The following is a 14,864-nucleotide window of genomic DNA, read 5'->3' as shown; positions in this document are numbered from 1 at the left end:
GCTATAGTGACAGAGCAACTCAGAGAAAAGCTGCAGGGCTGTGAAGAATGACTGCTCTTCTGAGCTTGCAAGGCAAGGGTTCACATGTGCTTGCTTAGGACAAATGACAGCCCGTGGAAGACAGCAAGACTCTGGTTGTCTAGAAAGGTATCCAACCAGAGAGGACAGCCTAGTGGGAATGAGGTGATACCAATCAAAGAGGAGGAATGGAACTTAAGTTCTGAAAATGAGTTATAAGTAACCCACAGGAGAAGGCATCTCTCACATCAAGGGAACTGCAGGTAGGAAAACCCTAGTAATGACAGCACCGCGCAAAAGAAGCAGGGACAAGATCAAAGCCCAGGGGGGCCCTTCCAAACTCTATATTTCCCCGCCTGAAGTAGACCTGATGAAGCCCTGACATTAAACTGGGCTCGGTTATATATTTAAAAGACTAGTAATACCTCAGGGAGACTAAAAAGAAAAATGAGCTATGCCCCAGCGTCATTGGAGAAAAGATCCAACAGAGTGTGTTTAAAGGCAGTGAACTGAAAGTATCAAGTTGCTTTTTATTTGCATCTTGTCTTGAATTCAGGAAAAATATTTACTTATATCTGAATAAAAATGGAAGATTAGTATTTTAAAAATAGTCATTAAAGCATTTCATACAGAGAATAGATAAGACCACTTCTATTGTCTCCTTTTGTACCCTTTATTTAAAATTAATTTGAAGGGTTTTTGTTAAAGGTGTCAATTGCAGACTGCAGGATTTGTAGAGTGTCATGTCTCCAAATGCTGCTTTCATTAATTCAGGGAAAAATGAGAAAGAGTAGAAAAGAGAAAAATTGGGGATTCAGGAACAATCATGAAGACAGTTTACCTCACCCCAAAATTAGACACATGAGTAGTAGACTCGGGAGCACAAACAAAGAAGTGGAAGACAAGGCTATACTTAATATAGTCTTTATGCTGTAAACATGTTAAAACTTCCACACTGTCACTAACTGTCACCGGAAAAAGGTAGAAAAATGTCTAAATTATATAGCAAGCTGCCTGCTTGTAAAAGAGAAAAGAATGCTTTCTAAAAATATCTACTTCATTCACAATCTTAAATAACTTGAAGTGGGGAAAAATTAGTGATAAGTGAACTAATAACTGGGTAATGGAATAAATGTTGAGTTATTAAATTCTGATGTTTTTATATGTTAAACTGCTGTATTAAAATAAGAAAACAGTGCTTAATTACCTTATCTTTATCACTTTCTTTAAACTACTTAGATATCTGTGATTTGGAAACTGATCCACAAATACCTGGTAATCTAAATTTAGATACCTGATTTTAGAAGAAACAGAATTTACAGAATACTGTTTGTCCTGAAAAGTTCAGGAAATAATCCAGTCCCTCAGGAACACAAAAGTGAACTAATAAAAATGCTCTGATGCAGTCTGAACTTTTCAAAGTGAATCTTAAAAATTTTAACCTCTATAAGCATACTTTAAACAGTTTTCAAACCAGTGAAGCAGATAATCATTTGTAGGCATTATTGAAGGTACATTTAACAAAAAACCAACTTAACTTCAATGAAGGTCTAACACTACAACATAAACCTTTAAGAAACCTTCAGAGAAAACATAAAATAGATTACATCTTAGGTGACCAGAGTTTAAATTCAGCATATGAATATAATTCAAAGGAAAGGGAACAATATATTAAGGCTAGAACAGCTTGTTGAAGTCTGAAACCATAAAAGAACCTAGATGGTTGAGCTAGGTCATGGGTGGAAATAGAGTAAAAACAGTTAAATACATGAATTTTTATCTATAAAGGAGGAGGTAACTATTTTTTAACTTTTTATAGGTGAAGTAATTTCATACAAAACAATTAAACCAAAATGAGTATAAACTGCATTATAATTAGTATCTGGACCACTGACAAACAAGGTATTGTTTTGAATAGGGGACTTCCTACTGCAAAAGAATGCTGATATTGAAAAAATGTACAAAATCTTCTAGTTGTACATAAAGTGGCTGACACTTCACATATCAGAATATTCTTAAACTATCTTTGCAAAGAGATTGAATGTGGTTGGTTTTAGTTTCTTTTCACAAAAAAGGTTTTCAAATTTCACACTCATGACAATCATTAAGAAGAAACATTCGACTCAGCTAAAATACAGCGCTCGGTGCCTAATAAGAAATTCACTTTTAGATCCCTTTCCCTCACCCTCCCTCCAAGTATAATATATTAGATTCTGCTGGCTCTACATAACTCATCTATATTGTCAAGTGGCAGCTCTCTTAACACAGATACTTATTTCATTGAATTTTATGAAGAAAAGCCTTGAGGAGTTATCATCTATCTTCTACTCCTTACAGTAGGACCATCTTTAATCAATCTGTTTGTTTTAAGAATAACCCCCAGTTTTTATTCTCCTATTCATTAGAAAGCCCAAAACAGATCCCTCTTAACAAAAGGTCTTTTTCCTTTTCCTAGTGTTTACTTCTAATAGAAAAATTATCTGAGTTTCTACATTATGAAAATCTAAAATGGCTTCAGGACAAAACCTAATTCGAGAATCTCTTAAAACAAAGAAATAGAAATACTTATTTTAATCCTATATAATAAAGATGTAATATGCAAATGGTCGTTATGCCGTGAAGCGTAACGACCGACCATGTAATGACCGGATCATGGATCAGCAGGAGGGTGGGGCAGCGAGCTACAAGGGGGCGGAGAGCTACAGGAGGGGGCAGGACAGCAAGCTATGGGGGGGGGGGGGGAGCTACAGAAGGGCCGCAGTGAGCTACTGGTGCACGGATTTGTGTGCACGGCTACTAGTATATGTATAAAAGCAAGTTTCTAAAACATAGGCTCTAAAACCAGGCAGTCATGGGTTCAAATCACTGTTGCACCACTCATTAGCTGTGTAATCCTTAATCAGTGGTTCTCAACCTTGGCTGCACATTAGAATCACCTGAAAATCTTTTTAAAATCCTGACTTCTGGGCCTCATCCTCCGGAAATTCTGTTTCTTTGTTACTAATGTGGTGGCCCCATCCCATAACAAAGAAACAGAATTTCCGGAGGATGAGGCCCAGAAATTGGAATTTTAAAAAGATTCCCAGGTGATTCTAATGTGCAGCCAAGGTTGAGACCACTGCCTAAGTTCTTTAAACTTTTTTTTAACCCTCAAGAAGGAGATAAAAGACATAAGGAGTCTCTTGAGGATTAAATGGGATGATATATTTAAGTGCTTAAATAGTGCTAGCACATACAGGTACTCAATAAATGTCCATTGTTGTTACTACTATGGTACTTCCTTATTTTAAGTGTTTTGTTTGTTTTTTATCCAGCAATTACAATAAGAGTATATGTGTCCAAGAAATACTGCACAGTACTTGAAAATCTGGTTGGAAAAGAGTATTTAACATGAAAAATTGTTCTATATAAAATTACATGAAAAAGGCCATTAAAACAGAATGTATATGATTATAATTTTTAAATTTAAAAAAATTTTTAATTACAGTTGACATGCAGTATTTTAATAGTTTCAGATGTATAACATACTGAGTTCTCTGTATGAGTTTGTTTCTGTTTTGTTTGTTCATTTGTTTTGTTTTTTAGATTCCACATATAAGTGAAATCATGTTACTTATCTTAGTCTGATTTATTTCAATTTCACTTAACATAATTCCCTCTAGGTCACCCATGTTGTCACAAATGGCAAGATTTCACTCATTTCTATGGCTGAGTAATATCCCATTGTATATAAGCACTACCTCTTCTTTATCCATTTGTCAGCCTTTGGATACTTAGGTTGCTTCCATATCTTGGCTGTTATAAATCTGCAATGAACATAGGAGTGCATATGCTTTTTGAATTAGTGTTCTGGATTTCTTCAATAAATACCCATAAGTGGAATTGCTGGCTCAAATGGGAGTTCCATTTTTAGTTTTTTGAGGAAATTCCATACTGTTCTCCACAGTGGCTGCACCAGTCTGCATTCCCACCAGCAGTGCACCAGGGTTCCTTTTTCTCCACATCATCCCCAACACTTGTTGTTTGTTGATTTATTGATGATAGCCATTCTGACAGGTGCGAGGTGATATCTCGTTGTGGTTTTAATTTGCATTTCCCTGATAATTAGTGATGCTGAGCATCTTTTCATATGTCCTATTGGGAGAAATGTCTCTTTGGGTCCTCTGCCCATTTTTAAATCAAATCTTGTGTGTTGAGTTGCATGAGTTCTTCATAAAATTTTGGATATTAACACATTATCACATCTACGTTGCTCAATATCTTCTCCCATTCAGTAGTCTGTCTTTTCGTTTTGTTGGTTTCCTTTGATTAATATGATTGCAGTTCTTAAAAAGTAGCTTGTAGTAAAATATACCAAAACATGAGCAGAAATGTCATACTTTTAGGTGCTATTATTACAGGTAATTTTAAATATTTTTAATTTTTTTGAATTTTTCAATTATTCTACAATGACCATGTATTACATTTATAAACAATTTAAAAACATATACACAAAGTGACTTATTTTTTCTGACTCCAAGTTTCTCCAGAGAGGTAGAATCAGAGAAAAGAAGTAAGGAGAAAAAGAGTGAGAAGCACTTATTTTTTTTAAAGCCAGATTTTATATAAGGTTATTAGTTCTGTTATATTAAAAAATACTGTTTTGAATTATTACTTTCTAGCTTTAAAGTTAAACAAAACTTACAGTATGACACCTCAGTTATACCACATTTAATCATATCTCCAGAATAATATTTCCTTTGGAGATCAGTTGATATGTATTCTCCTGCTAAAGTAAATACTAAACTTTGTAGTAAAAGGAGACTATTAGATAATGGAAATGGCCAACTAGAGCTTATGAGTAAATTTATCACTACATTATGTCATAATTAGACCACAGGTTATTTAAAAAGGCAGGAAGTCTCTCTTTTGATGAACATTAACTCAAGAAAGTAGATGGGTCATTAAATCTCCTGTATCAAAACTGCTGTGGTACTGAGCTTTGAGTATGGATATTGTTACCTGCAGAATGAGAAAAGAAGTCTGTGGAAATAAGCCAGAGAAGCCTATCAGAAAGACAAAAGAAAACCAGGAGAAAACAGGTTCATTAAAGGCAAGAAAGGAGTTTATAAAAAGTGGGAAGTTATCAACAGTGTCAACTACCAAAAAGAGATAGCAAAAAGATGAAGCAGAGTAATGAGGAAGATTTTGTTGTTGTTAATCCTCACCTAAGGATATATTTTTCCATTTGTTTTTAGAGAGAGTGGAAGGGAGGGGTGGGAGTGAAGAAAGAAACATTATCACCAATTTTGAACTTTTCTCTCTGTGACTAAAATGCTTGCTTATTTTTAAAAATAAGAAGAGTTGCCATTTACTAAGTATTGCCATTAAACTTTTCACAAATGAGCAGCCTGACGCTCACTGAAGTGAAGCTTGCTGAAGGTCACAGCATTAGTTACTATATGAACCCAGTTTATTTCTTTTGAAAGCTCATAACGCGATTCTCTCCATATCATATTGCATACTTTCTGAGTATTTGAAATTATTCTATTTTATTATTCAACAATGTCTCAAATTATAAGAAATTCCATCCATTTAATGGCAAATTTTTATGGAAAAAGTATTATCACTTAAAGATATAAATTGCTTATAGATACACATCCGAATTTCAGAAACGTCAAAAAATAAATGTCAACATGTTAGTAACATGGTATAACACACTTTCACTATTTCCCCAAACTCTAGTCTATAATTTCTTATCAATCTTGGTAAAGATTCTATCAGAACATCAAGATTAGAATGCTTAAATATATTTAACTTCAGAACTCAATTCTATTAACTATCCGAGTGGATTCTTTGAATTTTCTAGCTTAGATTTGAAGAAATCTATTTTTGTTGTACGCAAAAAGGTACTTAAGTCACAATATGTAGGTTCATTTTTAACAGATAAGTGATTCTACAAAATGATGAAATAGTTAAACTAAATGTTTAATAAATTAGAAGGAATAAACTAATTGTATCTATATCTAGCAGATAAACTAATTGTATCTATATTAGACAACACTAATGGAGAAATCTCACTCTCTCTTTTTTGAAGTTAGAATTTGAGTCTTTCTTATTCAGGGGTTACTTTCACAGCTCTGAGAATGAGCTAGCTTATATCAACTAGGACCATCATTTTGCAATGAACAATGTCTCTCACACTTTATATACAAATACTGGAATAAGAGTTTACATAATTAATACAGTCTACATCACTTCTGAATTTTTATATTGGTATATTATAAAACCCCATTTTAACATTTCAAATACTGGGTCTTACTAACTTTTGAAAAGAGGTAATGAAATATCTTTCAGCTTAAATCCATATTCTTAGTAGGGGCCATTTTTTCTCCAAAATAATAAAAACAAATTTTTTTTTAAAAACTACAGAATAATATTAAGTTGGTTATTTCTGAAAGACAACTCTATGTATGGCACCCTAGTGTACTTTGATTAATTATCTCAGTTGTGAATTAGTTTCTCATCACATATGGCATTCCACAGCATGCTATGGAAACACATCAAGCCCACATGCCATCCAAATTAGAAAATAGCTTGGTTTTTCCAGTTTGTAGTAAGTGTAATTTAATTTAGTTTTTCAATTTTGCATGTTAATATAGAAAACATTTGTCTAGTTTTAGAGGTTCCAAATCATTTTCTTTATGAATATGATGCTCAAATATATAAAAATATATGTCATAAACACTGATAAATTTTACCAAGGGAAATAAATCATATATTTTAAAAGGTTTTTAAGGATACCTGACCATAATTTATTGAAGTAAATCAATATGCTTAATGTATATTGCACAAGCCCCATGAAAACTACCTTAAGTTACAGAACTAAACACATCAGCATAAATTCTAATTCTATTATAAAGAATAACCATAAACAATCTTTGTTCTGCTGAAAATTGTTACTTGATAAAAATATTACCTAGGGATAGGTTTCATAAACATGTCTGGAACAATAATATAAGCAACCTCTGTAAGCAGGCTATTATGACAAATAGATAGTAAGTTCAGTTCAGTATAACAACATACTCTAAAAAAAGCACAATGGACTTGTGAATGGCTATTACTTTTCATTGAATTCACAAATCATGTTGCTAGTCTGAAAGTATGATACTCCTTTAGGAACTAAGGACTTAAGAGACATACAATTCTGCCTGCCAGGGAAAATCCAGAGTAACGGGCCACAGCTTAAACTTAGTCTAGGATAAGGTAGAACATCATTTGGAAGTTTGTGGGTTTTATCACACACAGTAGGAAGGAGGAAATCTAAAGTTTAAATTTTTAACTATAGCCATCATCAAGGATAACCAGAGTTTATCCCCAGAGTTTTAATTCTCAAACTTTGAGTAAGTCTACAAACCACAACAGATTTGTTCTATGGGATTGTAATGGAGGGCACTGCACACAACCTTTCTCCAGATTTTTACCTGCCTGTATCAGTGAAAAGGCCAATCATCACTCGTATAGCTTAATAACGTGCACTGTTGTAAGCCTTACTGCTTGTTACACAAGTGCGAGAAGAATACCGAATTAAGATGGTTAAGTGGTATAAATTTTACCTGAAAATGACTTCTCTGTCAACTGTGCTAAATTCAAAGACTTAAATTTTAACCTAATGTCAGAAAAAATCCGAGGCCAAATGAATAGTTAAAATATTACAAAGTCCTTTTCCATGAGTCAGTTATGTGCTTCAAATTTCAAAGGACCTTAAAGGATAACTCATTTTAATTTTATATTTTTCACAAATCTTCATAATACATAAAATTCAGACATTCAATTTCTAATATTTCTAGGTTGAATTAAATGTGCTCTCTTAATGTATTGTAGCAAATACTCCTTGGAGATTGTTCTGTTCCATTCTTAAAGGGGCAAAATTCTCAATGACTATTTTACTTAAACTAAATATTTATATATGTCATTTCAACATAAGTATATAGGTTATAGGATTCTAGTTGTTCAATGAAGAAAATTTGGAAAATAAAACAGAAATGAAAAAATATCATACTTCCCTTACTCAGGGATTTTTAATAGAATGATTATCAAAAAGTACCACTTGTCTCATTTGGCATTTGTAGTTCCAGAAAATCTTCCATAGGAATTTGGATGAGATTTCTATGCATATTTATGACTTATAAAGAGTAGCATACTAGAAAGATCAAATACAAGCAAACCACATGCAGGTCTCCATGCTAAGACAGCTCATCTTGTACTAGTCAGATAATGACCTGTCATGTTTACTTTATGGCTTTTCACAAAACAGAGCTTAAACAAGGATGAAAAGGTAAAATCATAACTGGCAAAGTCACTGTAAAATATGGGATGTAAATTTAAATTCTCAGTGGCACTTGTGAATATAGATGACTTGGATGAGTCACTTTTAAAATAAATATTTATACATGTTCATTAACCATGTCAAAATAAGTTACTTCGTTTTGGGTGTTTCAGCCACAGAAGTTTAGATCTATATTAAGTATACCCTAGAAAAAGACTGAATAGTGAACTGTGCCCTACATCAACCAAAGAACTTGTATACACATATGCATAACCCCTGGACACAGACAATAGGGTGGTAGAGGTCTGGAGCAGGGGCAGGGGCATGCGGGGGGTGGGGTGGGCTAGAATGGGTCAATGGGGGGAAAAGGGGACATATGTATTACTTTCACCAATAAAGATTTAATTTTTAAAAAAGTAAAACCTTTGCCTGAGATTATAATTTTCAATATAACTTAAATTTTAAATAATAAACTTTATTAAAATAAGTTAATTTATTACCTCAAAAAATACAATATTGTCTATCTTATATGTAAGTATACACTGTAATTTTTAAGTGTCAGTTAAAGTTTAACTTGGGTTTTGCATTGTGTGTATTTGTTTTACAATTCTAAAAAAGTTACTTTTTAGCTTGAAAACTTTAATAACTGAAGAATTCATAAAATACATAAAACAGTTATTATTCCTGACTGCTTTTAATTTGAGGAGCTTATAAAAAATATAAACATCCACCCTTAGTCCCTCTCTCTCTCTCCTTCCTGAACAATTCAGCCTAAAAGCCATCAAGTTATGGTAAACAAAGTAGGTATCAATGTAAGGTGGAGGTAAAGGGTGAAAGAGATTAGTTTTGTATCAGGGGATTAATCATGTAAGAATATACAGGGTGTCCCAAAAAATGTATACACGTTGTATATACAGTGTTTATTAAAATACATTTCATTTTCAAAATGTAATAGAGTCTAGAGCTATCAGCTGTTAAGTGTGTGACAGCATTATGTCTAAAATTACAATGTATATACATATCTTATCAAAATGTGTCACAGAGACACAAAGTGAGCAAATGCCAATAGATTTGCTCAGTGTAGGGCAAACCTTCAACTTGTTAAAAAATACAGTATCTATGAAGTGCAATAAAAAGAGTTATTCCTGTACATACATCTAGTCTTTGGCACTGTCTAGTAGGAGCAACATCCCATGAGCACATCTAGTACCTATTATCTTAGTTTCTAAATACCATTCTCTACTAAGGGGAACCAGAGTTCCTTGGAGAAATATCTGGTTCCAGGAGTAGGAGGATGGGAAGTGCAAATTGAGCCTGGAACATTTTTAGTAAGAATATACTCAAAGATTGCTGTTCATGTCAAAAGGACACAAATGCCAAGTTGAAGAGACAGACATCAGCCTGAAGCCATTCACCAAATTTGGGACAATTTGAACATCAAAATAATAATAAAGCCACAGGGGGAAAAAACAGAAAATGAAAATTTGATGAGGAATAAGATATTTAATAGTTTCAAGGTTCTTCCCCACAATTTACTTATTAATTAGGAAGAGGAAGAGAACGGAGAAGACTTCCAGATAACTCCTTGATTCAAGTAATTAAAGTTAACATCACCAGCTATGGTTCAAATCAAAATCATGTGTCACCCGATAGAAAGTATACTGCGGCACATCAAAAATACGTAACTGCTCTGTAATCTTCAAAAGTGGCAAGATAAGAAAAGTCAAAAATTGTCGGACAAAGATTAGAGACTAAAGAAACATGAAAACTAAATGCAGCAAGTGATTCTGTACTGGATCCTTCTGCTATAAAGGACATTACTGGGCAAATGACAAAACTTGAATGGGGTTTGAGGATTATATGGTAATAATGTATCAACATTCATTTCCTGATTTGGGGAGGATATATTTTTGATATGTAGGAGGATGAAAACACACTAACAGATGTAAAGCAGAGGTGTGACAAATACACTTTCTGAAAGATTACTCAAGTAGCAGTATTAGGACTATGGTCTTCAAATACTAAAAATATTTAAATAGCTTTTCAATCACTGGTCAAACAGTTTAGCAAATACAATGCAAGTTTTCTAACAATGTGCCATCCTAATGGATTTCCATTCAGAGTTCAAAGACCTACTTAATCTCTAGTAGAGAGGAAGAAACAAAAACAAAAAATAACCTACTCTTCTCAATGGCTACAGGCACTTAACTGCATTTAGGAAATGTATGATGCACTCCCAAACTATGTGAAATATGTCCCCTTGCATTTTCAATAGTTACTATATAACTTAACAAAGCCACTCTTTGTGTTTAATATAATGCTACAAATTTATAGTAGTATAGAGCCTTTCAAAAGAATGTATGCAAAAATACATATTTATAAAAGGCAATAAATCCTTTTTCAAAAATTGCTTTCCTAATTTGCTTGTTAAGGTTAGGAGGAACCCCTAAACAAAAAACAAAACAAAACAAAAAAACACACTTAAAAAATTATTTTAGACTACAAAGAGTCCCACAAGAAAATTATTTAAAATATATAGTATGCCACTATTTGTTCATTTAAATTCAATTTCTGGAAAGCATTTTAAAATTATGCAATAAAACCTTTTGATATTAAATATGCTCCCTCTTAAATCTGGGTCTTAATAAAATTAATGGAAAATAATTCTTGATATTGTATAGTTTAAAACCAAGTGCAAAATGTTTTATTTATTATTAAATAAAATGCCTACTATGTTCTATGTTAATAATTATTGTACAAACATATAAACTTTTAATTAATATGTTACTTTATAAGATCTTTAAATATTTTTTTCTGTAAAACTATTTTTAATAAATAAACATTTACAGATGGCCTCTGTGGTAAGCTGAAGCAAATAATTTTAACTATTGATAGAAAGAATACGTTTGATTCCCTGATTAGATAGGAATTCAGTATCAATTTTAACTTACTCTAGGACAGATAAATGCATATAAGTGGTATTTTAAAAAAGATGGTTTGATGTCCATATTACAATAGACAGTTAAGGAAGAACAATTTGATTAACCCACAGCTGACCAGAATGTCTTAATTCAAATATATTCAATATTTCTGTCAAATGAACCAAAGCATTAGGAGTCCAACTACTCACACACTTTAAAGAAACACAATAATCTTAAACTGTAGATTACCACCACTTAAGAATATAATAATGATAGACAAAAGACATAACTTATTAGACATAACCTTATTAGACATAACTTATTAGACATAACCTTATTAGAAATGTTATCTTCCTACTTAGCTAAAATATCATAAATGAATTTTAGTATATAAAAACTAGTTTAAAAAATACAGATCATATAAACATTCACAATATACTTATTTATGTTAAGATGAGTCATCTACAAAATAAAACTGGATTTTGCTGATTATTCTTTTAGTTAACATTTATACATATGACTCAAGTCAGAGTTTCCCTGCTATTCCCTATTCCCCGGGTGTGGTAAATTAGCAGAGGGTGACTTTTTTGGCTACCATAGCACTATTTAATCTATTACAATAATATAGAGACCATACAAAACAGCTAAAATATTTCATAGAGGAAATTTATATAATTTATTAGAGCTATTTATTCCTTAACTTAAGGGCAATAAAATCACTGTGGCAATATATTTTTTTAAATTGCATTAGATTAAAATATTAACCCTTCATATTCCAATTCTCTTTAAAGTTAGGAAGCTGATGGTAGATATGGAAAAGCCATCAAAATGAAGGGAAACAATACTTTTCCTTATAGGCTTTCCCCCTTACCTTAGAAGATGAAGAATCACACTCCTGACATATCCATCCATAGCCTGTTTGTTTAGGAGACTTTTTCAAAGGAGGATCCAAACAGCCAAAATGGTAGCACAGTCTGCATTCATCACATCTGCAGGGTAAACAGATTGAAGGTATATCTAAATAGTATTTTAGAAAGCATCTTTTTCAAAGACAAATAGCAAACGATTGCACCTTTCAACTTTATCATTGTTAATTCTAACTTTAGCTCACAAGATTATTAAATTAGTGTTTATGACAAAAACAATCTAAACCTAAAATAATGGTAGAAAAAACAAAATATAATAAATTTAACAAATGATAAAAAATATCATTCAGAACACTTTGTAATAGAAATGTTAAGGACATATGAATGAATATATGTGTTTAAAACTAACACAATTTTGATTTTGAACTTCAAGAATTAATCATTTGTCCATTAGATAGCTTAAAAACATATGACACATATAATTCAAGATTATGAATTCAATTCACTACACTGTGATTATTCTAAAAATTTTTAGAACTCTAAGCAATTCTACAGGCTACGTACACTAATCTGTAATCAATTCTATACAATTTATATCTCATCACTCTTTCTCAAAGTTAATGTAGATTATAAATAAACTTTCCAAATTTTATAGCATGCTATCACAATCTATAGCAAATAAAAATCATTCTAAGAACTAGATGTAATTTTCTCAAAATTTACCTGTCACTTTTTCTCAGTGTATTTGGTTTTCAAAGGGCTTCCTAGTACATTTTAAATCTTTTAAATAAATGTTTTGGTAGTGTCTTTGCCACCTATGATGTACAAAATCTAAGAAAACTATCATACCTATTCTTCGTTTCAGACAATCTCATCCTGCTGACAATGAAGAAAGATCTGTATTATTTCAGTGTCTTATAAAAATAATTTTTTATCAGTTGGAATGACATGACCAAAGTTTAACAACAAATAACAAAGATGTATACATCTTATAGAAAGCCTTATATTCCTCCCTTTCTTTGTGCTCTTTTTAAGTAAAAATAAAAAACACTTTCTCCAAATCAATCTGTCAGATTCTCTTCATATATTGTTTCTCTTACTGATTGAAAACTTTAAAAGTTGAGATATCCACAACTAAGAAACCAAGGGGAAAATTATAGGGCCCACGTTACTTGAATATATACTAACTACTAGTTAATAACCTTTCTTAGATAAAAGGGGAAACAGCTATTTTATACACAACACACAAAAACTGTTGATTTTTCTAAAATCACAATAAATAGGATTACAAATATACATTTATACTAAATATTTCATATAATGCTACAAAACCCAATCTCTCAAAGAACCATTTTAGGAATCAAGAGTTTTCAGAAAAGTTAGCAACTTAGCCAAGTTATTCAGGTATAAAGAAGCTTAAAACACAATTATATGTCATAAACTTATGCATTTCTTCCTCTACAACATTCTCCTTATTAGACTCAAGAAATGGAGTTAGCGGGGGGAAAAGTTTACTGTGATAATTCTAGCTATGGAAAAAAATAAAATCAAATAAGAATAATAGTACTTTATTTATTATGCCAGTATTATAAATGAACCATCCAAATTATATTTAAAAGCAGTTAAAATATTTAAATATCTGTGTTCTGACATTAAGAAATAATAGATAATACTAGCTAACATCAAATATAATATGACGAAATGACAAACCCACACAATTTATGTTCTTTCTTCTCAATTCAATTTATTTAGCTTTCAATAGTTAAAATTTCTGTTAAACATATGGATGGTTATGAGAACCTTTAGAGTATAAACATTTCTGAGTTTATGAGAATGTAGAAATTTCTAGATAGCTGAGGCCATATTCCTTCTAGCAAACCAGTATTTCAGTTGTCTTTGAAAGGGAAATTTGAAAAGAATCACAGTCTTTACATCAAGAAAATACGTTAAACATAATTTACACGCTCTTTGTCATCTCAGGGTCATGAGTATGGGTAACAGATGTTGCTATGTGTCTAACAGTGTATCAGCCTTTTGTGTTTGGAGTGAATAACACCAATCTGCTGTTCTGTCTGAATTCTTGTATTCAACATTTTTTTAGGTTTTCAGAGTCCTCACTTGCTTGAAAAGTATCAGCCACTGTTTTCTGATCTTGTCAGTGTATTTGTTTAAGCAGCATTTCCCCAACAGTAATTTGTTATGGATTCAGAAACCAGACCACTAACTTCATTAAGACAAATTGACAGTAAAAAGACACAAAAATGAGAATTTCTACTGAGCTAAGTATATGGACACAATTTTCAGTGACTATATTTTTTGCTTAACTTTAGGTTTTTGGGCAATGTTCCTTACAGTTCAGAAGGACAATAATCTGGGCTCTTGATAGGTGAAGGGTTAGATGTTAATGTTTTCCTAGTTCATATCAAATTACAACATAATTACTGCATATTTCCTTTATAACTGTCAAACTAACTTATACGTTAAGATTTCCATTGTATAATTCAAGTCAAACACCATGATGAATATAAAGGTGAATCTTAATTCATTATTTTTTACCTTCATGTACGCAGGTGATTCTTGCTGGAATAGCTATGAATTTCCAGCTAATAAACTAAGAAAAAGTTTGTTACATTGATATAGTTCCAATTTGTAGATGATTTCAGTTAATAGTAAAATCAAGTTATCTTTCAGCTCAAGAATAAATGCAAAAGCGTAAAGAAAGGTTTATATGCTAGATTTCTTAGGATATAA

The 14,864-nt window shown here is 31.9% G+C and overlaps 1 protein-coding gene across 4 annotated transcripts in view; it reads right to left on the bottom strand.

The window, feature by feature from the left end:
• PHF14 (PHD finger protein 14) overlaps positions 1-14,864 on the bottom strand; it is a 155,383-nt gene that overhangs the window by 42,775 nt on the left and 97,744 nt on the right. For 2 of the 4 annotated variants that reach the window (XM_070424348.1, XM_070424346.1), the window contains exons 17-18: positions 12,963-12,992; positions 12,119-12,236 (exon numbers count right to left, since the gene is read on the bottom strand). In XM_070424348.1, coding sequence (XP_070280449.1) covers positions 12,119-12,236; positions 12,963-12,992 — 148 coding nt within the window. Of the gene's footprint in view, positions 1-12,118; positions 12,237-12,962; positions 12,993-14,686; positions 14,725-14,864 lie in introns of those variants that run through there. The other 2 variants (XM_070424347.1, XM_070424352.1) reach the window with 2 other exon arrangements.

The sequence above is a fragment of the Myotis yumanensis genome, unplaced genomic scaffold (assembly GCF_028538775.1).
Source record: "Myotis yumanensis isolate MYYU_CA2020_CCGP unplaced genomic scaffold, mMyoYum1.0.hap1 SCAF_9, whole genome shotgun sequence".
In the NCBI taxonomy this organism is placed as follows: Eukaryota; Metazoa; Chordata; class Mammalia; order Chiroptera; family Vespertilionidae; genus Myotis; species Myotis yumanensis.
Note: the sequence above shows the minus strand (reverse complement) of the source record. Positions and strands in the feature narration are given on the sequence as shown.